This window comes from Trichomonas vaginalis, chromosome V (genome assembly GCF_026262505.1).
Source record: "Trichomonas vaginalis G3 chromosome V, whole genome shotgun sequence".
Lineage (NCBI taxonomy): Eukaryota > Parabasalia > Trichomonadida > Trichomonadidae > Trichomonas > Trichomonas vaginalis.
In genome coordinates this window covers 7,028,936-7,056,274 of record NC_067207.1, presented here as the reverse complement: position 1 = coordinate 7,056,274, position 27,339 = coordinate 7,028,936, and the positions used below count along the sequence as shown (strand labels likewise).

The window sequence follows — 27,339 nt, the reverse complement described above, 5'->3', positions numbered from 1 at the left end:
TATAATAACATGATTAGATTCAATGAGGATGATCAATGTTTATATAAGTTATTATCTCTTGTTTGATAAAGAATTTCAATCAATGTTGAAATAACTATCACTTACTTCTGGAATGAAATTATAAGCTTAACTATTGTAAATAATCAGAAATATATAAGTGAATAACACATAATTTGCTTTTTAAAGTTTAATAAACTTCGATTCTTAATAAAATTCATCATATATAGTCATTTAGAAAGTTATTATGCATTATTTTTTCTATAAGACTATATTTCCTAGCTAAAATGGCTTCTTTATTGCTTCTGTTTTCGAGAAAAAAACTCCTACAGATCTGAAAAATCCGTCAACTTTGAAAAGTGAAAAAATGATATCAGAATCATTATCCATGGGATTTTATGTAATAGTATGAATTAGAACTGCATGAAGTATATATATTTTATCTAATTTTAGTAAAAATTTAAAAGGAATGACAGGAAACACTCAATTCTTTTTGAATCAGGTCTTTCCAAAAATTAGAAAAATGTAAAATTTGCTTGCCTTTATAAATAATGAGGATTGAGATGAATATCAATATTTTTTATGCGAAAATGTAGATTTATGACCTTATGAAGAATGTAGGAACTTTCAATAAAAAAAATGGTGCGTATGAAAATGGTGTTTTACGTGAGAGCTTATCCAGATACTGGCTCTAAGCTCATCATTGTTGGTGATACTCAAGAGTTAGGAGCTGGAGATCCGGAAAAAGCTCCCGAATTCGAAGAGATCGCCGGCACATACAACTACAAGTTAGTTGTGTCATTCGTACGTTCACCATGCGAAAAAACTTACCGATATGCAATCAAAAACCCAGACGGATTAATCATCTACGAAGAAATTCCTCCACGAACAATTCCAAAATTCAAAACAGCACTTGTCGTACGCGAAGGCTATAACACAAAGCCTCCTAGCAGCATGTTCATTGCTAGATTCAGAGTTGCAGCCCAAGATGCTTTAACGGATCAAATGTTCTTAATTGGCGATGCTCCAGAATTAGGTTGCTGGGAGCGCTCAAATTCCTTACAACTATTTCCAGCTGATCAAGGGTATTTCTCTGTCTCGGTTCCATTCAAAGTTGCGAAAAAGCCGATCGAATTAAGATATAAAATCTTCACTCAAGAAAGTGAGGACGACATTACATGGGACTCAAATGGTGAGTACACCTACAAGATTGCTCCCCAAAAAGATGGCCGCCATATCAATATTAAGAATATCTCATGTTGGGGCTTCAAACCAGAGATGGAAAGCGATGATGACAACGAGACAACGAGCCTCAAGGAGAAGAGGAAGCTGAAATCTGAATCTACAGAACCTCTTCCTGAAGAAAATACAAAGAAAAGGAGGAGGAAAAAGAAAGACGAAGAAGAACAGCCAAAAGAGAAACCAGCCAAAGAGAAAACCGTCAAGAAATCGAAATCTTCCGAATCTACTAAAGAAACTCCGAAGAAAAAGAAATCCAAATCTTCTTCGAACGAAGACATCAAGAAAGCAGCTACCAAGAAGTCCGACGAGCTCTCCACCGGCAATGAAGAAGAGGAAGACAACAATCGCCCCGAAAAAGTCGTTCCTTCCGGCTCAAAGAATAATTTGAGAGATGAAGACATGCATGTCGGAGAAATTAGCGATGACATGCTTTACGAGACTGACACTGAAACAGAGTCAGAAGAACAACTCAACAACAATTCTGCGGCAGTTCAGAAAATTTTCGCTCATCGCGTTGTAAATGACGAACAGACAGAATACTTCGTTAAATTCTTCAACAAATCATACAAAGCGTGCCAATGGGTACCGAAAGAACAAGTTTTCAGTACAAAACATGGCGAAAAACTTGCAAAAAGATATCATAAAGAACATCCGAAAGAAGCACCACCATTACCATACTTCAATCCTATCTTTGAGACACCAGAGAAGATTGTTGGCTCTCACGAGAAGGATGGTGTCACTTATTATCTTACAAAATGGACAAAACTCGACTACGACCAAAATACATGGGAAACAGCCGAATCCCTTGGCTCACCAGAACTCATTTCCCAGTTTGAAGCCAACAACAAGATTCCTCCGATGCAAGATAGATTCATTCCTCCGAAACCATCTCCAGAAGAGTACAAACCCATTGAAGACTTCCCACAATCGAAGTCCGGCTACACAATCCGTCCTTACCAGATCGAAGGCGTTTGTTTTTTAGTCAAATCATGGTTCAACAACCAAAACGCCATTTTAGCCGATGAAATGGGCCTTGGCAAGACTCTCCAGTCCATCTCCTTCCTCTACTATCTCCATCGCGTTCAAAAAGTATGGGGACCATTCTTAATTATCTGTCCATTGTCAACAATCGAACAATGGGAGCGCGAAATCAAAGAATGGACCACAATGAAAGTTGCTTGTTACTCAGGCATCAAACCACGACGTGATCAAATGGCCGAATACGAGTTATTCTTTTCGGAAACACCAATTCCGAAATTCCACATTTTACTGACGACATATGAATACATCATCAGTGACAGGAATATCTTCAACTCTATAGAATGGCAAGTAATCTGTATTGATGAAGCACATCGTCTCAAAAACACGAATTCAAAACTGATGCAAGCTTTGAAAGATTACCACACACAATACAAATTACTTTTGACAGGAACACCATTACAAAACAATATCACTGAGCTTTGGTCATTGTTAAACTATCTCGATGAAGAAAAGTTTAATGACATCGAAGCCTTTCAAGCACAATTCGGAAAACTAGAAGAACACGAGCAAATCACTGAATTGCAAGGAATTTTGAAACCGTTGATGTTGAGAAGAATGAAAAGTGACGTTGAAAAAGGCATCAAACCATTGGAAGAAGTCATTATAGAGTGTGCGATGACGCAACACCAGAAGTTGTATTATCAAAGTATATATCAAAAGAACACGGAATATTTAACAAGAGGCGCACACAAGAACAATTCAACGAATTTAAATAATATTTTCATGGAATTAAGAAAAGTTTGTAATCATCCTTACTTGTTGAATGGCGCTGAAGAACAGATTCTCATAGAAAGAAGAGATATGAGTAAAATACCTGCAAATGAACCACTTCCCGATGGATTTGTCGAAGAATCATTGATAAGAAGTTCTGGAAAAATGATTTTACTTGACAAATTATTGGCAAAACTGAAAAATGACGGCCACAGAGTATTGATTTTCAGTCAGATGACTCGCATGCTTGATATTTTACAGGATTACTTGTATAACAGAGGTTACGAGTATGAAAGAATTGATGGAACAATCAGAGGTGATGAACGACAAAAAGCAATTGATAGATATAATAAACCGAATTCACCTATTTTTGTTTTCCTTCTTTGTACACATGCCGGCGGTTTGGGAATTAACTTGACATCAGCAGATACTGTTATTATTTATGACTCTGATTGGAATCCACAGAATGATATCCAAGCAACAGCAAGATGCCACAGAATTGGTCAGACAAAAGAAGTCAAAGTTTATAGATTCATTACTGCAAACAGTTATGAACGAAAGATGTTTGATAGAGCATCATATAAACTTGGCTTGGATCACGCAGTTCTAGAAGGAACAGGAAAGCAACAAATGAAAACAGAAGATATAGAAAAACTTCTGAGATTAGGTGCGTATTACGCATTTGAAAAAGATGATAAAACAGATGCAGAAAAATTTGGTGAAGAAGATATTGATTCCATTATCAACAGATCCACAAAAATCAAACACACAAATATTGGTGCGGGTGATGGATCAACATTTAGTAAAGCTAAATTCGAAGTTGATGATGAAAATGAAGATGTAGATATCTCTGATCCCAATTTTTGGCAGAAATATTTGCCTGTTGTCGTTGAAGATGATATTTACGATGATATGACAATCGCTGAAAGAAGAAGATTCAAGAGAGAAGTGGAAGGAGAAACAGGAAAGATACCTGCACCGGAATTCCCGCTAAGACCAATCGAGAAAAGAGGAACTCTCGATTTCTATTGGTCCCATAAAAAACTCGATACATTAGTCATCAATTTGATGAGATTCGGATGGGGAAGATGGAGAATTATCTATGAAAATTGCGGTTTTTCATGCGAAATCTCCGAAATCAAAGCTGTTTCTCATGTCGTGATCAGTTGGTTATGCGAAGCATTTCCAAATCAAAGCCAAATCCTTGAAGCTATTTACAGATCAGGTATTTCTCCAGAAACAGAAGTTTTCGAGGAGAAATTCAACAGAAAGAGAAGAGATGATTTCGAACCAAATCTGATCAAAGAAAACTCAAATTGGAGAGTTTCTCGCTTAGAATTCCTTCATTTCTTGAATTCTGCTGTTCAAGGTTGTTCAAATGCCCCTGATGACTTGATTGTTCCAAATGTTATTGGTTCTAAACCTGCAGAATGGTGGACATCCGCTGACGACAAACTCCTCTTGCACGGTGTCTATTTGCATGGATTTGGAAACAATGAAAAACTCAAGTTCTCAAGATCAGATGGTATAAACCAAAAAGTTTTGACATCGAGATTAAAATCAATCATCAACGGTCTTAAGAACAATTATATCAGATATAAAGAGGAAAATGGTGTAGAAATTCCTTTCAACTACCAAACTCTTTCAAAGATATTCGATACTCTCTCAAAGAGAGACCACAAAACAATTATTTTCATGCTACAAAATTACGGTTTTGTAAATCATGAAGAATTCAGAGAAATTTGCGGTTTGACAAACAAATCATTGAATTTAGTCAGTGATTATGTTGACAAATTAGTTAATTACTGCCATGAATTAGAAGAATGGCGCAAAGAGAAGAAAGCAGAAGCAGAATCAAACCAAACACCAGCAATCACTGCCTCTCAATCCATTGACATTCTCCAGAACAACGAACTAAAAACAACAATTTCAATCGAAAACAAAAACAATACAAATAATGAAGAAAATAAACCTCCAAAAAGTGACGAAAAACCACGAAAAAGTGACGAAAAACCGCCAAAAACAGAAGAAAATAAACCAAAGGGAGAAGAAAAAGAAGAGAAAGATGAAGAAGAAAGAGAAGATCCACCATGGATTTTAGAGAAATTGATGGTTAATACAGGTGTCAGAATCATTCAAAGAATTGATTTATTTGACAAAGTCAGAGAAAAGTGTGATGATCCAAAATTCACAGGCACAGACAAAGAAATCCTCCAATTTGTTGCAGAACATGGTTTAGTTGATATCAACGACAACGCAAGAATGAAGGAAATCTTCGAAGGAGATCCAAGTGAAGGAAAAGTTGTCAAGAAACTGAAAGATTTAGTTAAAACACCACATGAAAGGAAACCAAGAATTTCAGGTCACGAAGCCAATTTAGATGGAAAACTTGTTATTGTTCCTAATTACGAAGTTGATGACAAAGGAAATCCAATTTTCCCAATCAATCTTTCTCCTTCTTCCCGATTGATTTCTCTTGGAAAAGTTGTTTACGACAGACCTAATTTCCACAACGCGAGATATCTCTACACAGATGGTTTCTGCTCCGAGAAATTATACATCTCCGCTGTCAATCCTTCACAAAGAGTTTGGTATCGATCAGAGATCTTAGACAGAGGCGGCGAATTCCCTTATTTCAAAGTCTCTTTAGTTGATCAACCAGATATTTACTGGGAAGGAAATGCTCCATCGAATCCATGGATCTGCATCATCAGACAGATCGAAGCGAAGAAGAGATCGAACAGGGCATTGACAATATCAGGTCCAGACTACTTCTGTCTGACACATCCAATAACTATTTCTCTGATGCAGAAACTAGAAAACGCCGACAAATGCGACAAATACGTCAAACGTCGGTTGGAAGAAGATCCAAATGCAATTGAATCATTGCAACAACAGCAACTTTCTGAAGCATCAATGATCTCTCCAATCATCAAAGTTGCAAGAGAAAGATCAGCTAAAAGAGCTAAAAAGAGTTACGCAGAAGATGAAGGAGAAGATGAGAATGAAGGAGATGAATTCAACGAATCAGACTCAGACCAAGTTACATTGGCAACAAAGAAATCACCAAAGAAGAAACCAGGATCAGCGAAGAAACAGTTGACATTTAATTTCCAAGGATTGTTGAATGCGCAAACAAACATTCAACCATCATTTAACTTCAAACAACCACAGCCATTCATACTTCCAAATGCATTGAATCAGCAGCAACAACCACAGCCACAACAGCAACAATCTAATTTTGAGATATACTTGAGACAAGTCAAACAAGCATTTCCACAATTAGATCCATCGATTCAGATGCAACAAGCAGCGAATTTCCAGCAACAACAAGCAATGATTCAACAGCAACAGGCATTGCAACAACAAGCAATGCAACAACAGGCAATTCAACAACAAATGATGCAACAACAACAGTAATCTTTATTAAATTTTGTTTTATTTCATTTTTTTTCTTAGATAATAATTACAAAAATATTATAAAAATAAAATGTAATTTATCGTATATTAATTTAAAAAATGATTTTTTATATTAACATAGAATAAAGACATTTCTTCAACAAGAGTATAACAACTAAAGGAGAAATTTTCATTGTTTACTTGTGAATATTTACGAAAAAACATATTCGGTTTAGGAATCTAACTTGAGCATAAAGTAAAGTTTGTTTTAAATTCTGATGAATAATGGAAATAGCAATATAATCTAATATATCTTGCGTTTGTTGATCAATAGTATTAAACTGGTATTGGATGTGCACATAAACAGACTTCTGCCCGAAAAAAAATTTGCATTTGCCTTCTAATTTTGTTTCACTTGTAATAAATAAATGACTATTTTTCGCAATTATTGTGTCACTTACTTCGTTAACGCGAAGCCTTTCACGAATATAAATATTTAAAGGAATATTATCAAATATAGTTTGAGCCTGCGTTATAATAGCACTGTTAATAATTTCAATCTTAGCTAATGCTGTGCACCCTTTAAATATATCTTTATTCAATGTTATGGTATCGTTTATAAATTTAATACTTGTTAATGATGTGCACCCAATAAATGCATTAAAAGCAAATACAATGACATTGTTAATAAATTCAATACTTGTTAATGATGTGCATCCACTGAATGCATTTATACCAATCCAGCTCACAGATTTTGGAATTACTACTCTTCGCAAATTTCTGCAATAAAAAAATGCTTTATCATTAATGTTTTCTATTCCATCTTCTATTATGGCGTTTGATAAAGATTCGCAGTTATAAAATAAACTTATTCTAATAATAGAAACTTTAGATGGAATTGAAATACTAGTAAGTGATATACAATTCGCAAATGCATATTCTCCAATTTGCGAGACATTTTCAGGGATTGTAATATTTGTTAGGTTAGCACAATTATAAAATGCATAAATTCCAATGGTTTCAATGCTGCTATGTAGTTTGATTGATAAAATATTTAAACCATTAAAACAATAATCAGCAATATCTGTTACATAATTAGGAACAGTCAGTTCATTATCAGAATAGGTTGGAAGAACTTTAAATAATGTTGAGTTGGTTCTTCCATAAAACAGAAATTTTGAATCATATTTAAAATATTGGTTTTCTGGATTAATTTCTATGCTTTCTAAAGGACATTCAGCAATTGCTGTTGGAGGCATTGCATTTAAATATTTAGGAATGTATAATGAGGATAGTTGTTGAAAGCAATATTCATCAATTTTTTCTAATTTTGAGTTACTTGAAATATTTATGGGTGTTAAACCTGATGGATTAAATGCTGTTGACTCAAGAATTTTAACTGAATCTGGTAATTCTATTGATTTAAGTTTATTATTTAACCTAAAACAATGCATTCCAATACAAGAAATATTTGGTGGAAGAATAACTGTTTCTAAGTATTTACAATAGTAAAATAAATATCCATTTAGTAATGATAATTGTTTACATTGACTCAGATTCGCTGTTTTTAGACCTGTGTTATAAAAACTATAATTCGAAATACTAACAATTTGACTATCTTCTTCGAAACTAACTGAAATGATTGTTCTACAACTCTTGAATGCATAGTTATTTCTATATATATCTCTTTGACAATTTAGGAATAACAATTTCTGCTCCACTGCTTGCTTCGCATCCAACAAGAGTTTGATTGTTAGCATCAATGTATACAAATGAATAACTTGTTTTTATAAAAAGATTATAATTCAAAATTTTTAAATAAAATGGAAATCTAACAAGAGAAAAGCATAATCTTACTGTTATTGTCAGCTGAATGACTAAAATAAATCCTTTTGTCAGCATCTTTAAAATATTTATGAAATTCTTGTTGATCCTTTTGATCCATGAAAAGTAAAAAACCTAACAAGTATAAACAACCCAAATATACGTTTAATTCCAAAAATTATAAAACATTTGTGATATTTCTTATTAACTTTCTGAAAAATTGGACGAATAATGAGATTATGAAAATGTAGAACTATTGGAACAAAACATAGATATAGAGAAAGTGATATTATACTATTAATAGCTTTTTTAATAAAATTGTTGATAGTTTCCGAGATTTGTAAATGCAAATGCATCATGAATCATCAAATTTAATGAATTGAAATATATGAATGTCGGAATTGAAATTATAATTTTTTTGAATTGTGAAAATATAGATTGAAAAGAAGTGATATAATTAAATCACATGAATTCATGTGATGGTGAATTATTTTAGAAACAATTTTCCTTCTGCTATATCTGATTGCAATTGAGAATATGGTAACATTTTAAAATGTCACTTTTTGATTGATACGAAAATGAGCATTTTAATAATACATGATGAAAGAACAATTTCTTTGAGACTTTAGACCATATTACAGAGCCCAATTGTTTTGTATGCATCTACTGTAAGTAGTTCACTATTCAAATCACTACATTTTTAATAATGTATGGAGTTATACCTCGTTATTTGAAAGATGAAAAATTCATTCTTTCAAAAAAGTGACACCCAAATTTTACAATTTCTTTAACTGAAGTTAATTGGTGTGTAATATACCATTATATAGGAGAATTCAATTTTAATATTAACAAACAAATATATCATTTTGCAATTTTTTTGACAATTTACAAAATTTTTGCTAGAATTTTCAATAAAATTTTAAATGACTGAACAACGCCTTAAAAATATTGAAGATTCATTCGATATTGTTGAAACAGTAGGTAAGGGTGCTTATGGTGCTGTTTCCAAAGCAAAAATGAAAGGAACAAATCAAATCGTTGCCTTAAAGAAGGTTTCTAGAGATCAAATTGCCATGAAAAATGGTTTCCCAGAAAACGCTATGCGAGAAATTAAAATCCTTCGAGCATTGTCTCAAAACGAAAACGTTGTTCATTTATTCAAAATAGAATCAGACTTACAAACAAAAGATGTTTACATGGTATTCGAATATTGCGAGTTTGACTTACAAGGTTTAATTTATCAATGGTTTACTTCCGGCAAATTGCCGCAAGAATTCGACAAATACTTAAAATACGTTAAATGTTACTTTAGACAAATATTACAGGTCATCTATTTTTGTCATTCAAGAAACATATATCACAGAGATATCAAACCAAGTAATATTTACGTAAAGCTCGATAATACAATTAGAATGGGAGATTTTGGCCTTGCACGTGAATTTCCAAAAGAAAAAGATAGAATTTCCAAGGAATCCTCCCCATGGAACGTCGTTACAATCTGGTATCGTGCTCCAGAGCTTTGTCTTGGAGCCAAACATTATGGACCAGAGATAGACAACTGGAGTTTAGGCTGTGTACTATACGAAATGATTACAGGTAAGGTCTTATTTAAATCTCCTCTTGATAACGGCAAAGAAAACGTAGTTTCCCAACTGAAATCAATTATTTCGAAATGCGGAACTTTCGATAAGTGGCCAGAAGCCCAAGAATACATGTTCTACGAGAAGAACTACAAGGAAGCACTCAGTAGCTTCCATGCTGAAGCTAGCAGCATCAGACAGTACTTGGAACAAGTAATTCCAGAAGAAGCTAAAGAAGCAATTCCTCTCATGGAAGGACTGCTTCAGGTGAATCCGAAAGAGAGAATGTCCATAAGAGAGGCCTTCCTCCATCCATTCCTCGCATCGCCAAACGACAGACTTAATCCCGCAAAGCTGGATAGACTAACATTCGATGAGAACCACGCAATGAAGACAGATGCAAAGCGTCAACAGGCTTATCTAGCTAGAAATCAAGTAGCAAGACCAAAACCTGCTAAAATGTAAAATAATAAAATTGTATTTTTCCAAATAAAAAACTATTTTAAAAAAATATATTATTTACACCATTTTTATTCTTCATCACAATCTTATTCATCATCAGAGTTATCCTCTTCATCGCCATCATCATTATCATTATCTTCATCGTCATTATTATTATCTCCATTGTTATCATCATTATCAAGAGATTAGAATACGATTTGAGCATATACATACGTATGTGTTTTTGTCACAGGTTTATATGTGGGGGTAGCACTGAAACTTTTCTGTGAAGTACAAGATTAAACAAGTTAATTAAAACACTAAAATACAAAATGAGTATTAAAAATGTAAGTTTTAAGATTGATATGTTAAGCGGTTTCCCTCATAGTTGAACATAATGACTGAGACGAGTGCATAATTAACTCTTGTCGGTCAAAGTTCCGCAATCGTATTCTGATTGCGGAAGATTGTGCCATTCTGGGAGACATATGCCAACCAACAACAGTGCACTTTGTCGGTCAAAGTTCCGCATTCATGTGATGATAATTTATTTGATTTCGGCGGACCTCCCGGCTATCAAATATAATTATTAGAATGAACAAACTTTCACTTCTCACCTTTTGCATAATGTTAATACATATTGCATACCTCCCATAAAAATGCTATTTAACATATACTAATACATTTAACTGTTTAATAAAATTGATTCTATTGAGAAATCTTGACTCAAATCATCAGTTGAGAAGTCACTTCTCGACAAATCTTCATGAGATTTCACCATCTTTTTGTGGATGAACATCTTTCTCTGAGAGATGTCTGATTCTGCAGTTGGTTGTGCGAGTAGATAACAGTTAACAACAGATTGGCCATTTCTATTTGCACACATGATAGCAGTCATTCCATCGTTATCTTTTATGTTGATATCAATCATGCTGTTGTTTACTAACATCCTACAACAATCAATACATCCATTAATTGATGCTTCATGAAGAGGAGTTTGTCCATTTTTGTTTTTTACATTAGGATTTGATCCTTTCTGCAGCAACAAAGAAACTAAAAAAGAAAAGTTGTTTCTAGCACAAATATGCAATGCAGTATTTCCTTCATCATCAACAGCATTCAATAAAACAGTTTTCAATGATAAAAGAAAACTCAAAATTTCTCTGTTTCCATTCAAACAACAAAAATGAATTGGACTTTTGTTTTTCGAATATTTCGATTTGTAATTAATGCTTGCACCAAATTTAACAGCTTTTTCTACACCATACGAATAGTTCCAATAACAACAACTACAAAGCAATTCATTAATAATCAAATTAACTTCGTTTCTCTCAAAAATTTTGTTGAAAATTTCATTTTTCCTGAAAATTATCAAGTTTTCAACGAATTTTGATATTTCTAAATCACTCTGATCAGTTTTCTCCTTATATAAAGGAACATCTTGCATGCTAATTGCTGTTTCTGTTGGAAAACACATGAAATAATTTTTAATTTCATCTGATTTCGAAAAATTATTTTCTAAAAAGTCCAAACAATCAAAAGATCCACAAAGACATGCATATTCATCTATACTTATATCTATCTTGTTCGTATATGAACACAAAGGAAGAAAAATGTTATTTAAACTTTCAATTTTTTTGTCATTTTTTTGAATCAACTTTTTCAACGAAGATTCATCATTTATATAAATTGCTTCTTCAATAGATGACTCTAAATATCCATTACTAGTCAAGTAATTCATGTTTTCCCAGTTGTTTGCCTTCAAAAAATAAAAATCAATTATATTTTCTTTAAATTTCGTTGAAGAATACCAACTTGTACTGTCAATACGTTTTAATATTGATGTATATAACTCAGGTCTGTTTTCTTCAATGTTGTTTGCGAAATAACAAAAAAATAAATTTTGATAATTTGTTCTTGTTGGATTAAACTTACAAATGTCCTCAAAACAAGATATAATCTGTTCAGAACTGAATATACATTGAGTCAAAAGATGCTTTAAAAGATAAAATTGAGGAATCATTTTCAAAAAATCATCATCTGAACCAATTGGTTTCAAATATGTCCCAAGAACGATTGAATCGATTGATTTACTAAAAATTCCATCATCTCCATCATTTGAAATATTTATATTTAAGATATTAATTTTTGATATGAGAAAGTCAATTATTCGTATTGATATAGGTAATTTATTACGTTTTGTTGATATCAATACTGGAATTTCACGAATAATTTGAATTATTCCTTGAATTGAATTGAAATAATTATTTTCTGTGAGATAAAATATAAATTCATTGAAATTATCGTCAGTTAAATCGAGTATATAGTCTTGAAGTTTTATAAATTTGCGCATATCATCATCAAAAATGAATTTTTGAGTGTTATCTTCATTTTCTATTTCAATATCAAGTGGGTCAAGTGATAAAATACCAAATTTAGGACTTTTTGATGGACTTGCACAGTTTTCATCAAAAACATTTTCTGAATTTATTGTTTGAAGATCATATTTTGATTGAAAATTATAGTTTTCATTGTTGTAATCGATTTTTATTAGATTTGAAAGTTCTTCATTACTCCATATTTTGCCTGGAGTCCATTGCGGATTTTTTATATTTTTTAATTTTTTGCTTTTATGTGCATCTGATGGGATAGACATGTACGAAGTCTGCTTACTAGAATAATCCGCCATGATTTTATCAAACTCTGCACAAATTAGACCTGAATACTCATTTCTTTCCCGATTTTTCATTAAATTTTAGGGGGTGTAAAACAAAATTATTGGGGGAAATGTATCATTTCAGTTCTTCATTACTGCATTGCACTTGATGACAACCAAAGATTTAAGAGTTAAAAAGAAACAGAATCATCTTAGCCAATTTAAAGAGACTGAAATCAAATTCATTTTGACAATTCCAGAATGTTTATGATGCATTAAACAAGTAGAATCAATAACATCATGCAAAGTAAGCATATTCAATCTTAATACAATCATAATTATCTAAAAGATTTTATTTGTCAAAAATCGTTTTTTTGAATGAATCGAGTGCGCTTTGCTAAAACTTTAAAGAAAATTATGAATGAAGGACAGATAGATGAATATGACAAGAGGCCTACAACTGGCCATGTTGGTCAAAAGTGTATTGGATTCATTTCTGACAAAAACGGAAATCTAATTCGCTTATTACCAAAAGAAAAAGATGAAAATATGATTGGACCTGGAACGTATGATCCATACAAATATGAGAGCAGAACAAAAAGACGTACAATTTCAAGAAATTCAAAACGTTCTTCTTTAATACTTACAGACTACATGGTTGGCCCAGCTGATCACTTTGTATTTGAAACTGGTATCAATGTAGGACATAAAATAGCTGAAAAACATGAACCCGTTATTGAAGCACCAAAATCAGGTGAATTAGCGCACGAATCATGGACACCTAAACAAGCACGCATACCAAAAAACAGATTTCCTCAGACAAAATTCTCAAGACCTCAATCAGCAATTTTTGCTTCAAAAACAAAACGCGAAATATTTGAGCAGACACAAACTACACCAGATCCAGGCAAATACGAAGCTAATAAAGTTCCTAAGAAGAGGAATGTAAATGATCAAACACCAATTTTCAAAAATCGTAATGAAAGATTTACTGATTCTACGTCATTTACGCCAGCACCAGGAACATACCCACTACCAGAAGTTTTTGGAAATGGCCCTAGATTTAGTTTGAATCCTCTTTCTGAGTTTAAACCAAAAGATAATCAAATTGAAATTACTCCTTCGCCAGGACAATATGAAGTTGAACCAGTACCACAACCACAACGTCCATCTATGTTTAGGATTCCATATAGATCAGTTTTAGGAGAGAATATCAAGCGAAGGAAACCAGAAAAAGAAAGATCTCCAGGAATTTGTAAATACAACTTAGTCGATCCTCCTCTGAACGATACAAGACCAGTTTCCATCCAATCAAAGAGAGAAATTTATGAAAATAGTTGGATTCCTGAAAATATTACTCCTGGACCTGCAACTTATGATTTGAAACATACATATACAAGAATCACACCAACAATACAATCTGTACCGCATAAGAAGGAACTAGAACCAGATAGATATGAAGATTCTAATCTTGCTTTCTCAACATTGCACGGAGACTTTATTCTAAAGTCCAAGAACAAGAGATATAACAAGGATCTCGAAAATTGGAAATAATTTTATTTGTAATTAAAAAAATTTGTTTGTTATTTTTATTTAAATCAATAATTTTTCGAATAACATTTCTATATTCTAGGAGTCCTCATAGAATATGCGCATGTGATCAATATATATTGAATTAAACTAAAATGAATTCAATTTGGAAAATATTATAACATGAAATCACTTTCTTATGTATTGGATTTTCAATTATAAAGGAAACATTTCCCTTTTTGTATATTTAAATCTTAAAAATCAAAAAACAAAATTTATAAAATGGAATTTACAAATAATATAACAGTAATTCTGTAAAAGATCAAATATATACAATGTAAAATGAGCATTGAAGTCTTTCACAAAGTCTAAATGCTTAAACTTTCTTAACATTTGACTAATAAAGCGACACTTAATGGTCTATTTCCGCTATTTGATAGATGAAAAGCTTGAAGTTTCGAAAATGTTAAATTAAGACTTGAAGTTGGCTGGTGAGGGAAAAGTTTGCTTATTGTAAATTTTCCTTCTTGCGTAGTTGCTGTAAGAATTCCAACATCATTAGCACTATTTGTCGGAGATATTGTCATTGAAACTTGTGTAAGGAAAACTGCTTTACCGTCTGGACTTTCCCATTCTTGTCCTGGATTGATAATAATGATTTTATCTTCCCAAAGATCATTTTTATAATCACTGTCATCACTGCTATCAGAAAGATTTATCTCAGACTTAACAGGATCTGGTTCGCATTGAGGGCAAGTCATTTTCAATAAATATAAAGGGGGATTATCCTGAATGATCCCCTATAGAAATATTTTTCCTATGAACCTTTTTGTATTTTTTATATTTTTTAATTCTATTAAGGGTTTCGTTTTGCTAAAATTGTCACTTTTATAGCATATTTGTTTTTGGATGTTTTGCGAAACAAAAAAAAAAAAAAACTATGATATACAATGTGTGTGTAAAGAAAATACTTTATTTACTAGTTAAAAAATCATTTGGTATTGATCAAGTTATTTTTTCTGGATAAGATATTATATGGATAATTGGATAGAAAATACAATTATATAATCTTGTACCTGGTTTAATTAAGCTAATTGTCATCAGAAACTTGTAATTTTTATGAATTTCAGATTTTCTTTTCATTACTGCTTTTCTTAATAGGTCAAGTTCTTATTTACGTTATAAAGTATGATATTTACAAATATCAAGTTATCATGTTTTTTGAGAAATTATGAGAAACAAACAAAAATGAAAAAGATAGGAATAGCAATGAATACTGATGTGGGTATAGAAAATGTAAGAGATATGAATGCAAAGCAATCAGTATTTAGGATATTGACCATAGATTTCGAAAAAAAAATGCTGCATATTGAGCGAAAACTATGATTATATTATAAGGATGTCATTTAAAGCATAATGAAACCATTCCCTTTTCATTTTAATCGAATAAGATAGTAAAGATTTTTGAATTAGCTAGAAACTGATGAGATGTTTTCACAAATCAGATTTTTAATCTCTATAATGCATAATTCACTCAATATCTCAATTTTGATATTGCGAGATATTTTTGCTATCGGTTTCGCAATTTTGACACAATAGCAAGAGGGTTCTATAAGCATTATTATCAACATAGAATCTGAATATCATATCAGAAAATGTCGCAAATCTGACATTTACCCGACCAAATAGCAAAAATAATTGAATACTTTTCGCAAAAACTTTAAAAATCGATAAAAATATGAAATATAGATATTAAAGAGACTTTTATATAATATTCATAAAGATTTTCCAAAAATATGATACCGCAAAATTAAAAAAGTGACGTCTTGAGTGGAGTCAAAGGTCGAAATTGCTAGCTAAATGTTTTTTAGCGAAATTGCGTATTGTACGTTTTTTTCGCAAAACGAAACCCTTAATTCTATGCTATGACAATAATTGAAATGTGCAATAAAAATTCGAATTTACTTCTAAAAGAGCAAAATGTAAACTTTGTTAGACGCAGACAAAAAATTAATTTGAAAAATTAATATTTCGGATAGTTACACTAAGCAATTAAGCTTTCTGTAAAAAAACGGATATTCGTAAATTATTGAATTATGTAAATCTGACGCCGATAATATTCATAAATTTTTGAATATGGTGTATTCAATTAATTTTTTTGTAAAGTTTTAATAATACTGATGTCATTTCCTTTCCTTCATACAACACATATCACAATTCCGAAACGAGCATCGACCATGACTCGATCATTAAACAGGAGCTCTCCAGCTTCTCGTTTAATGACCGCTTCTATGCCAAGAACTCCAAATTCAGTCCCACTCGTACCAAGCGTCGATTACACATCATTAGAACGCATGGAAAAGATATCTTTTGAGAATAAAGTTGATGATCTCCTTAACGGAGTGCCATTTAGAACAATTGAACCCGAAACAATTCCAGGATTAATTATTGTCATGAAAGAGAGAAAAAGAAAAGCCGGATTAACAAATAATTACGCACTTTCACAGACAATTACAGATATGATATCTCGTTTAATTTCACTTAAATTCCAAATTAAAGTCAACGCCATGAAACAGCAGCAAATTAAAGAGCTGAACGCAGTTATTGAGCAGTCAAAGAAAGAATTGGAAGCACTTCGAGCAAAATGGGATGAGAGAATTCAAAAATTCAATGAAGAGCAATCAAAAGCAGCCAAAGACATGGAAGAAGAGCATATAAAGCAACTAGAAAACTTCGACAATAGCATTCCTACTGATCTTCCTCCTCAATACTGCAAATTGTCGCCAGATTTACTGAATATGATGGATATCGAACGCAGATTAGTACTCACAAAGGAATACGAGCAAGCAAGAACTCTAAAAATTGAAAATGAAAAGAGAAAGGAGAAGGAAACTGAAGAACAAAAGAAAAAGTTTTTGGCTGTTATTGAAAAGCAGCGCAAAGCAATAATTACGGATCAAGAACATGCTATTGAGTGCTTCACTGCCAGATGGACCAGAGAAGCCGAAAAATTAAATAATCAAAAAGATAAAGAGATTACAACCCAACAAAAGGTTGTCGACCATTACGAGCAAGATCTGAAAAATCTAACGAATACATATTAGTTTGTTTTCTTATGTTATTTTTAAAAATTTGTTTTTTCACCCATTAATTTCCCTTATTTATTTGATTTTTTCATTTGTTATAGCATCTGTTGAAATAATCATATCATACATTGAAATGAGCCAAAAAATAAATTCAAGATATAATTAAGATATACTTTATTTTCAAACAACATCATAAGCACACGCATTCAAATAACAAATCATAGCAGATACCAATATTTTCTTAATAGTTTTCTTATATTGAGATTAACTATAATTATCCTCTTTTTCTAGGTATTCGGGAAATATTCCAATTCAAAGAAGAATAAATGTCAAATCTATAAGAAGTTGGTGGCATGCAATTTGAATCTTTCAGATGATACCCTGCTTTGCAACTCAAGCATTCTGTTTTTGAACTACAATTAGTACAAAATGGGTTACATTTTATGCACTCATTTGTTTCCCCATCCCAATATGAGCCATCGGAACAATATGATTTACATTTATCTGTTTCTGGATCATAATAAAAGCCATCAGAACAAACTAAAATGCATTCATTATTATCTAGAATATATCCATTTTTGCATTGCTCACAAAACCCTGTACAATTACATTTCTCGCATTTACCATTACAATATGGTATAATAGAAACTTTTCCACCTTCCTTATTTCCGATATTATTATTCCCTGCTAGAATATTTATGTCCTGAAAATATGTTTCATTAACGAAACTCAGTCCTCCATATGAAACTTTTGGATATCCATCATTTTTGCTATTTACAAACATACCGCATCGATATCCGCCACTAGGTCCAGTACCTCTAACTTTACGCGAAATTGGTAAATCATCCCATGTTGCTGGACAATTTAAAGAGAATTTTTGAACAGCAATGGGATCTTTACAATTTCTTTTTGTGCACTCAAAATTGTGGGAAAAATTTCCACCAGGAGAACCAATGTCCGTAAGCTCCAGATCCACCTGCTGCTACAAGAATTTTGTTACCATAAATGGATATAGAGCTTGACCCACCACCCCCACCGCGTTTTATACTGTTACCATTCTTTGAATCGGCTCCATCTAGTTTTCCACCTCTTCCTCCATGATGTCTATCGGCACCAATTTCACCAGTGATTATTGAGATTTCTGTTTCTTGAGTTAATATTAATTTTCCGAATATTTTAGCTCCAGATCCTCCATTCGCGAAAGAATCACCTCCTTTTGCACCAAAACACCAAACTCTATAGTTTCCTTTAAAAAAAGCATAATTTCCTGTTTTGAAAGAGCAGGATTCATCTAATTCTGGAATAGAATTATCTAAAGTGATCGCATTTGACAAAGGAATTAAGATGAATTGGAAATTGCATAACATTCACTTTTGATTTTAAAAATTTCAATAATATTGTCAAAATGTCAAAATCAAAATCGTTATTTATCAGATTATTATCAGTATTTATGTTTTTGTATTATTTTCACCATAAAATAAAATTCAATATGTATTAATTGAAAAGTCTACAAACTTATCATATCGATTTGATCGAATACAATGCTTTTAGGAATTTGGAATCATTTGTTAAAAGTATTACAATAACGTACTTGATAAAATTCAGATAACTTTTGAATTAAATTGATAAACCTTTGATAAAATCATAATAATAACTTGAACTACGACATTATGAACTTGAATGGAGGATTTTCGTCCGTTTTTCAAGAAAGAACCGTTTTATTCACAAGCTTTCCTGAGCAATTAATAATTCTCATTAGTGTCGAGCTATTTATACAAAATATTCTGCTTTTAATGATTTTGGATATTAAATTTGCACAGACTACATATAGAAGAAAAATAAAACTCGACGTATAATATTCAGAATATGGCGGGATTTATGAAAATGAAATTCAGAAATGCAGAATGTTCAAATTAAGTCACAGCGTTGCCCACAATGTAGTATGGTAGATGATTATGAATTTAAAATAGAAATTAATGGTTAAATTTTGAAAATAAGTATTACAAATAAAGAGTCGGATCCATTTTCATGCCTCAGTATGTTGAGTGTATTAAATGGATCAATAGTTCTGAATATGAATTAGAAATTGATCGAGAAATTGTGTAATATTCGTTTGATTCCGATATTCAACCAATGCAATTCCTATTCCACCAAATAAAAGAAATCTATTGTATGAAAATAAACTCTGCGTATGTTTACAAAATGTGACACTTTTGAGAAGAAATCGTTATTTATTGAGTACTCAATAAAAAAAATTTTAAGATGGCGAACCTTGCAGACTACCCGGATATCGGAGACATCATGCACGAGAAGTACCAGGTTATCCGGAGAATCGGCGCAGGTTCATTCGGTGCCATTTATGAAGTTCAGCACGTTGAAACAGGTAAAATTTATGCAGTTAAGCTTGAACGCTTCAATACTTCACCACAGCTTCAAATGGAACACAAACTTTACACATTACTTGATGGTGCTATTGCTATATCCCGTGTTTATGACTTCTGGGTTGATGAAAAATGGCGCGCAATGATTATGGATCGTCTTGGGTGTTCTCTTGGTTATTATTTCCGCAAGTGTGGCAAAATACTTTCATTAAAGACAACTTTGATGGTTGCAATTCAAATGATTTCTCGTTTAGAATATCTTCATGAAAGATGCCTTATCCATCGTGATATCAAACCAGAAAATTTCGTATTTGGTGTTGGCAAAAACTCAAATCTTTTATATATCATCGATCTTGGCTTAGCCAAAAACTATCGTGGATTTAAGAACTATCAGCACATCAACTACGCAGAAGACAGAGGTCTTGCAGGCACAGCAAGGTACGTCTCAATTAACGTCCACCTTGGTGTCGAGCAATCTCGTCGTGATGACCTTGAATCCGTTGGATATGTTTTAATTTCTCTTGTCAAGGGCCGTCTTCCATGGCAGGAAATCGAAGCCGGCTCAAAGGGAGACCAGAACGATAACATATCCCACGCCAAAATGAACACTCCCGTTGAAACTTTATGCGAAGGTCTTCCGAACCAATTCCAGACATATATGCAGCGCGTGAGAGATTTCAGATTCGATGAGAGACCGCAGTACTCATATCTTCGTGGCCTCTTCTATCAATTACTTTCTACGCTTAATTACGCTTACGATGATAAATACGACTGGATTGTTGCTAGAGCCAATCGTCTCGATGCAGCTCTCCGTGCTAATGGCACTGCTTCTGATGTTGTCATTCCTGTTTCTGTTCTCGGCTTGAAAGGCGCAATGCGACCAAGTCCGAAAGATACAGGCTTCCACCAGCCACTTCCTTTCTTCGCCATTATCCACCAGGCAGCTCTGTTCGTCGGAAAGAGCAAGAAGAAGGGAACGGAAGAGGAGGAAGTCCCGAAGAAATCTTTCGTAGAAGAACAGACACTTTTCTTGCTCAATCCTGACCACAACAAGATCCGCCAGGGTTCTGTTTCACTCGAATTCCATCCTGTAGAGACAAATGTTAAGAAGGAGGAACCTGCACCTGCTGCATAATTTTTTTTATAATAATTGTTTCATCGATCATGGTAATAAATCTTAGAATTACGATTTTTATTTTGTTCTACATAATAAAATATGTTCAAAATGTAACATTTATTAGTTTACTCATCAATGATTATAATGTATCAGCAAAAACAGGAGAGAAAATGTTGTTAATAGCATTAGATTTGGCCACATTATTTCTGATTATTGTTCAAAGATTGTTTAACATATTCCGTGATTTTTAAATTTAAAAAGTCCATGGATACATGTGTCTGCTTGATAAAGGCGAATGACTTCAAAACCGCGGCAGAGACTCTCAAAATTGAGGGAAGGATTGGTTTAATTTCCATCTATGTTGTATTAGCATATCGGTATTTTAAGCTGAGAACTCAGAAAATAAAAAGCAGAGGGTAACATAATATAAATAACATTTATTCCAAAATTTTATGAAATCAATTCTGCGGCAGAAGTTTTTGCAATTTTAGAAAGATATGATAATTTATTTGAAATGTCTTTGATACCTGTGGGACAATTTTCGGTATTTAAATGGAAAAATGTAACAGTTCCTCCTGTTGTTGATTTGGATTCTACATTTGAACAAGAAATAGTCAAAGTATAACCTGAACTGATATAAAACATGTACTTAGCGGTGTTATTTAAAAATATGCAGTGATCGACATTAGTTGCGTATCCACAACTAAATAGAACTTGGTTATTGTCTGTTTCGCATTTATTTCCAATAACATTGCAATAAGAAACTGTTTGAGCTAATGAATCAGAATAACTATCAAAACATAGTGATTCACTTCCGGTTTGGCTGTTTTCTATGAATGTTGAGAAATTACATGTTCCTGATTTACCTTCAAGGATACTATAGTATGATGACAATAAACTGCATTTGTTGTTTGTAATGTTGCTATTCGAAAAACGGATATCACCAAAATTAATTTGGAAAATAATTGCATATTTTAAATCCCCGCAATTACAAACTGAAATATCGAATATGTAGTTTATATTGGAAGGAGATTTTTTAACATGTTGCATAAATGCTGATTGGAATTGATTTGTTATGGATTCAAAGTGGTATATTCGCTGTTGTACAAACTGCCCATTTTCAGAGCATTCGAAGCGAAAAGAACCGCCTCTTCCTGTAGTACTACAATTTTTAAATTTAGAATCTTCAAGCAATGCGCGTATTTCGTTACTTCTTTTAATGTAAATTGCTCCAGTTCTTTTGCATTCTTCGAAAATACAAATAAAAACGTAAAAATTATCAGAGCCAGTTTCATTATAAAGCTGTGTTCCGTCATTTGTTTTATTAAGTTTATCTGCACTGCCGAAATATTCGGACCAATCGAGTCTTTGAATTTTATGACCTTGTGTTTGGATTCTAAAGAAAGTGATGCTAAAAAGTTGTAATTCAGCTTATAATAATGGTCATTAGCAATCATGTGCATCTCCAAGCTCATGTAAAGCTAAGGAGAGTTAATTTTTATAGAAGATATGTTCATTTTCCTTCATTGATTTTGTAAATTTTAAATTTTGACATTACGTATTTGAAAAAAAGTGGAATGAAATTTGCCATCAAAAACTATCAGAAAGGCATGTAGATAGGATATCAATGTTGTAGACACTTTTAAATAGGAATTATATAGAAAAAGCAAACTTTGTTGAACACTTTGCTTTCTTGAAAGCAATTATACAATACAGAGACACTTACATATACAAAACTGTATTCAATAGAGGAGGGGCCTTCAAATAATAGATTTTTTGTTAGATATTCTTTCATTTGCATCATTCTCTTTGTGCTCTTTAAAATAATAAATGCCAATTACATATTGAGTTTGTGTTGTTAACAATATTCTGAATATGTGAGTTTTTTGTTGAAAATATTGCAAAGATATGTAAATATATTAGAAATTGCATTTTTCTGACAAAATATTGTAACCGTATGACATCTTTGTGTTTGTAATGTTATTTGTTAAAGGATGTCATTAATTCATATTGTTATTGGATACCATTGAATTTTTCTCAGTCAATTATATGGTTAAATACAAACATACAATTTAGAACAGATAAACCTACAAATTAATGTATAATACATGATGTAAACTCAGTCTTTTGGCTTGAATTTTGCTAATTTCTTATTAATTCGATTAATTTTTCTGTTTTCAGCTTTAATTGAGTTGCGAACTTCTTTTATCTTCTTCATAAGCTCTTTTCGTTGTTTCTTTTCTTGTTCAAGCTTCTCTTTTTTCTTTTGGAGAATTTCATTACCTTCGTCTGGAAATTCAAGATGATGAACATCTTTTTCTCTTTTTCTTACCACATTTCTTAATTCTTCAAGATCTTTTTCGCGGATCCAAAGAGATCTAGGTGAATAATCAGAAACTAGTTCGGCCAAATGTTTTTGAGCACTTTCAATTTCACTTTCGATATCACCCTTAATCATTTTAAGCCTTACAAGTTCAAGATGATAAATTTTAGATTCCTCTTGTGTTTCAGAAATTGAAGCAGCAGTTTCAGAGTTAACAAGTTCATTTATCTGGTCTTTCTTTTCTTGTATCATTGCCTTATAGCTTTCTATTTGTTGAGAAACAGAATCAACAATTCTTTGATTTTGAGCATCTGATTTTTTATGACATTTAGAGTCCTCATAACGAGCAATATGTGTTATTATTTCATATTTTTGCTGTAATAAGAGATTCCTCTTATTCTTAACTGTAATAACATCTTCGGATGTGATGTAATTCATGTTTTTTCGTGCTTCTTGGTACGAAGAACGTGTTGCCATAATAGGCTTTTTCAATTGAGTAAATGGAATTTTTAGAATAGGTCTCCTAGCGCTTGTTATAGACATTTACACTGTTGTAAACGTATAAATCGTTGGTATTTAGTACAACACAAATATACTTGTCTCTATGTAATAAATCGATTTTAATACAATTTAGACCAGAATGCGAGATTTAATTAATAGAGCACAAATGAATTTTGAATTTTGAGCTTTGTTCATTATGTGTCATTAGTAAATAGACGTATCTTATCCTTTTTATAAGTGTCTTTCTCAGATTTCAGCATCTCCTACAAACCTTCTCATTGAAATGATTTTTTTTTATTTTGATCCATGAATTTCATCATCATAAAGCATCATATATATGAAATGATCTGAAGCTATCTAGGCATATAGTAGTAAAAGAACACCTTGCGCTTGTATAATGATTTTAGGCTCGAAAACCTCTTATATGATAGTTAAATTTCAATATTTTTCCCTCCATGTCAGATAAGAATTTTCAAGAATGTTTCCAGATTCTGAAAACCATTAGTTCGAAACGACAATAGACAGGAACCTTAACGCGACAAAAAACATTGATGGCATTCAATTTTATGAGGTTTTCGTAATAAAAAGTTTACAAAATCTTTCAAAATTTTTTGTCAAAATGATTGCTGACACGATAATTCCCCAATTTCCGCCTGCCTACGTCAAAGAAAACGGCAGGACGATTGATTGGGGCATTGGAAATCTCATAGCATATGCCAGTGGCTGTGTCGTTCATTTATCTGACGTAGATGGCGATAAATTACAAAGAATGTGCTCAATTGAAGTTGCTCCATATCCAGTTACATGTATTTCACTCCACCCGACTAGGAGGATTTTAGCTGTCGGTGATAACAACAGCCGTACGTTTCTTTGGGATTTAGATTCACGTCGCTTCTTCGCATCAGCAAAATCATCAGTTCCAGGCGATAAGGCACTCTCTTTATGCTGGAAAGACGATATATTAATGATTTTATATGAATCACAGCGTTTAATCGGCTTAAAATGCGTTTCAAGTACATCATCTGAGCTTTACAGGAATTTCGAGTTACTCTGGGAAGTTGAGCTCTCAAATTACTTTACAAACATCTCAGTTGACCCTCATTATCATCTATTTTTATTATTAAGTGGTCCGAAATCGATTTTCTCAATCTACAAGTCAATAAGAGCCGAAAAATGTCCAGTTCCTTACTTCGAAACGATCCAACTTACGAATCCTGATGAAATTCAGGACGCACAGTGGTCATTGCATCTTCCTGGCTACATTTTCATAATTTTGAGGGGAGAAATCATGTTCTTCCACATGGAAAGCAAGTCTATCATGCCAATTATCACTCAGAAATCAACATCTTCAGGTTTTTCATTTATTGTTCAATTCCAAAACGATTACTCTCATTTAATTACTTTCCACAAAAGTGGAGCCATTTCTGTCTTTGAAAACAAGAAATTTTTCACTTTTGTACTCAAATACGATTTCCAACCGAAATTACTCAACGGAATTGCAGTTGCTGCAGCGAACTCAAACTTACGAGATGATATTATCGCATTATACTATCCACAACTCGGTTTAGCTCTCTTAGACTTAAATTCTTTCAAAATCAAAACAGTTAATCCGATTTATCCAGCGAATATCACATGTTTCGACTGCGATGGTGTCGGATACGCGTACGGTACTAGCGATGGTTTCATAATTTTCGGAAATTGTTTTGATGTCGATGAATTAAACCGCTATTCAGTTGGCGAAGGTTCTGTTCAGTACGTAAGCTTCGATGCAAAGCACAGACGCATTTACTGGCAGACGAGCAAAGAAGTTGGCGTTGTAAATCTTACAGATAAGAAAATCATCACATACCAATCCCGTATTGGTACCTCCGCATTGCGATGCTTCGGTAGTCACGCCGGTGCATTCATTGTCCAAAGAGATGCCCGCGCTCTCGGTATTTTCATCAATGACAAAGAGAGGCCATTACTTCTGACATCTGACGCTTTTGACATAGCTGTCGACGAATCGAAATCAAATCTGACAAATGGCAGATTTGCGGTTTTGATGAAGAACCAGTTCATACGGTTCTTCACGTACAGTCCCTCGGGTATCACAGAAGATAAAGACGGATTGAAGCCGAGAAACATCGATTCCGACGCAATTACATTTGCTATCAACGGATGCAACTTCGTAACAGGATTTTCCAACGGCCTATTACTTTTCTATAACCAGGAGACTAAGTCTATCAGAAGAGTAATCACAGGTTTCTTCAATTTGAGGAAATTAAAATTTGTTGGAAATTATCTTTACGGATTAGCCAACCAGAGCACTTTATTTGAGATCAACGACAAAGATGACAACCCAAGGATATGCCAGCACCCTGTTCTTAACTTCTGTACCATAAATGAAGAAGTTATTTTGGTAAAAATGGACGATAAAGTGGTCAGATTCCTTAATATTGCTGATTGGAAGCCTGTCCACTACATGTCGAAGTTCATACATTTGCCGACAGCCGCAGAAAATCTTAAATTATTTATTGAAAGAAGAAGAAAAGGCGAAGGACTCGAATACATCACGGAAGATGCAAGAGATGTATGGCAAGTGTTCAATGGCAAGCAATCCTTGCGTCTTTCTTCACTTGCTGGCATTGGAAAACCCGGATTCTACGAAGATCTCACTTGTGAACTGCTAGAAAGAGCCGGAATCAATAACCCTGAAGGCCTTAATGTTAAATTCAGGGCGTATCTGTTTTCAAACAGGTTTGAAGAGGCAGCAGCGATAATTTCAGGAGATGATCCGAATGAACCAGGTTATTTGTACAAAGTAACATTCTCCGCCTTACTTATTAATGTCAAGAAAGACATTGACGACCAAACAATCGCACATTTGAAGATGTGTGCGACTGCATTGATGTCTAGTCAGAAATACTACGATGCCGCAGTTTTGTTTAGAGTTGCAAGGCTCGATAGAATGGCTGTTGACTATTTGTTGTCTGAGGAACAGATAGAACTCGCGTTGAGGTTCATCAGATCTGTTTTGGACGGAGAAGAGAAGAAATCAGCTGTTTTCAAGTACGGAGCAAACAGATACAACAAAGGATACGTTCAACCGAGTCTTCCTTTCTTCGCTGGTGCTGAGGAGTACCACGCAGTTCTCGCTGCAATGTACCAAATCGGATTGGTCACTGACGCGTACTTCTTACTCCAGAAACTGAAGGAAACTGGAAGACTCAAATCTCTGTCTGAAAACCAGAGAAAACTCGTTCCAAACATGCCTCCTCTAGAAGAATGCATCAATAACATCGAAGTCCAGTTTGCTGAGATCCTCAAGAAACTGAACCTCGAATAATTATATAAATCTATTTCTATTTTTTTTATTAATTAGTGATTTTTGTTTTTGTTTATCTTTTTATACCTCTCTGGCAATAAGAGTGCATATATCACGTTTTGACTTCCTCTCAAAAGCATATTGTATAAGTCAATTAAATTTACATAATTAAAAAAAAGTGATTCATTTTCCAATATTAGCCG

General features: G+C 33.0%; 12 protein-coding genes across 12 annotated transcripts; 6 read left to right on the top strand and 6 right to left on the bottom strand.

The window, feature by feature from the left end:
- Nucleotides 1-602: 602 nt before the first annotated feature.
- Nucleotides 603-6,423, top strand: TVAGG3_0292290 (histone methyltransferase activity (H3-K4 specific); the record flags this gene model as incomplete). The annotated part of the gene is made up of 1 exon (XM_001583841.1): nt 637-6,411. One exon carries the CDS (start codon nt 637-639, stop codon nt 6,409-6,411), a length of 5,775 nt encoding a protein of 1,924 aa, XP_001583891.1.
- Nucleotides 6,424-6,587: 164 nt separating this feature from the next.
- TVAGG3_0292280 (ribonuclease inhibitor domain-containing protein) lies at nt 6,588-8,150 on the bottom strand (the record flags this gene model as incomplete). The annotated part of the gene is made up of 1 exon (XM_001583842.1): nt 6,588-8,150. One exon carries the CDS (start codon nt 8,148-8,150, stop codon nt 6,588-6,590), a length of 1,563 nt encoding a protein of 520 aa, XP_001583892.1.
- Nucleotides 8,151-9,120: 970 nt separating this feature from the next.
- Nucleotides 9,121-10,280, top strand: TVAGG3_0292270 (cyclin-dependent protein serine/threonine kinase protein; the record flags this gene model as incomplete). Its single annotated transcript, XM_001583843.1, has 1 exon — nt 9,138-10,259. The coding sequence occupies one exon, from the start codon at nt 9,138-9,140 to the stop codon at nt 10,257-10,259; it is 1,122 nt and encodes a 373-aa protein (XP_001583893.1).
- Nucleotides 10,281-10,514: 234 nt separating this feature from the next.
- On the bottom strand, nt 10,515-12,971 carry TVAGG3_0292260 (spectrin binding; the record flags this gene model as incomplete). The annotated part of the gene is made up of 1 exon (XM_001583844.1): nt 10,921-12,924. The coding sequence occupies one exon, from the start codon at nt 12,922-12,924 to the stop codon at nt 10,921-10,923; it is 2,004 nt and encodes a 667-aa protein (XP_001583894.1).
- Nucleotides 12,972-13,268: 297 nt separating this feature from the next.
- TVAGG3_0292250 (sperm-tail PG-rich repeat family) lies at nt 13,269-14,474 on the top strand (the record flags this gene model as incomplete). Its single annotated transcript, XM_001583845.1, has 1 exon — nt 13,309-14,445. One exon carries the CDS (start codon nt 13,309-13,311, stop codon nt 14,443-14,445), a length of 1,137 nt encoding a protein of 378 aa, XP_001583895.1.
- A 172-nt stretch (nt 14,475-14,646) lies between these two features.
- Nucleotides 14,647-15,187, bottom strand: TVAGG3_0292240 (uncharacterized protein; the record flags this gene model as incomplete). Its single annotated transcript, XM_001583846.1, has 1 exon — nt 14,808-15,182. One exon carries the CDS (start codon nt 15,180-15,182, stop codon nt 14,808-14,810), a length of 375 nt encoding a protein of 124 aa, XP_001583896.1.
- A 1,403-nt stretch (nt 15,188-16,590) lies between these two features.
- TVAGG3_0292230 (uncharacterized protein) lies at nt 16,591-17,567 on the top strand (the record flags this gene model as incomplete). Its single annotated transcript, XM_001583847.1, has 1 exon — nt 16,602-17,525. The coding sequence occupies one exon, from the start codon at nt 16,602-16,604 to the stop codon at nt 17,523-17,525; it is 924 nt and encodes a 307-aa protein (XP_001583897.1).
- Nucleotides 17,568-18,287: 720 nt separating this feature from the next.
- Nucleotides 18,288-18,891, bottom strand: TVAGG3_0292220 (glycine-rich protein family; the record flags this gene model as incomplete). The annotated part of the gene is made up of 1 exon (XM_001583848.2): nt 18,425-18,874. One exon carries the CDS (start codon nt 18,872-18,874, stop codon nt 18,425-18,427), a length of 450 nt encoding a protein of 149 aa, XP_001583898.1.
- An 851-nt stretch (nt 18,892-19,742) lies between these two features.
- Nucleotides 19,743-21,090, top strand: TVAGG3_0292210 (STKc CK1 domain-containing protein; the record flags this gene model as incomplete). The annotated part of the gene is made up of 1 exon (XM_001583849.1): nt 19,770-21,023. The coding sequence occupies one exon, from the start codon at nt 19,770-19,772 to the stop codon at nt 21,021-21,023; it is 1,254 nt and encodes a 417-aa protein (XP_001583899.1).
- Nucleotides 21,091-21,455: 365 nt separating this feature from the next.
- TVAGG3_0292200 (uncharacterized protein) lies at nt 21,456-22,641 on the bottom strand (the record flags this gene model as incomplete). Its single annotated transcript, XM_001583850.2, has 1 exon — nt 21,456-22,055. One exon carries the CDS (start codon nt 22,053-22,055, stop codon nt 21,456-21,458), a length of 600 nt encoding a protein of 199 aa, XP_001583900.1.
- Nucleotides 22,642-23,124: 483 nt separating this feature from the next.
- Nucleotides 23,125-23,805, bottom strand: TVAGG3_0292190 (uncharacterized protein; the record flags this gene model as incomplete). Its single annotated transcript, XM_001583851.1, has 1 exon — nt 23,125-23,805. The coding sequence occupies one exon, from the start codon at nt 23,803-23,805 to the stop codon at nt 23,125-23,127; it is 681 nt and encodes a 226-aa protein (XP_001583901.1).
- Nucleotides 23,806-24,369: 564 nt separating this feature from the next.
- TVAGG3_0292180 (cell division cycle 20 (CDC20) fizzy-related family protein family) lies at nt 24,370-27,168 on the top strand (the record flags this gene model as incomplete). The annotated part of the gene is made up of 1 exon (XM_001583852.1): nt 24,449-27,157. The coding sequence occupies one exon, from the start codon at nt 24,449-24,451 to the stop codon at nt 27,155-27,157; it is 2,709 nt and encodes a 902-aa protein (XP_001583902.1).
- Nucleotides 27,169-27,339: the final 171 nt, after the last annotated feature.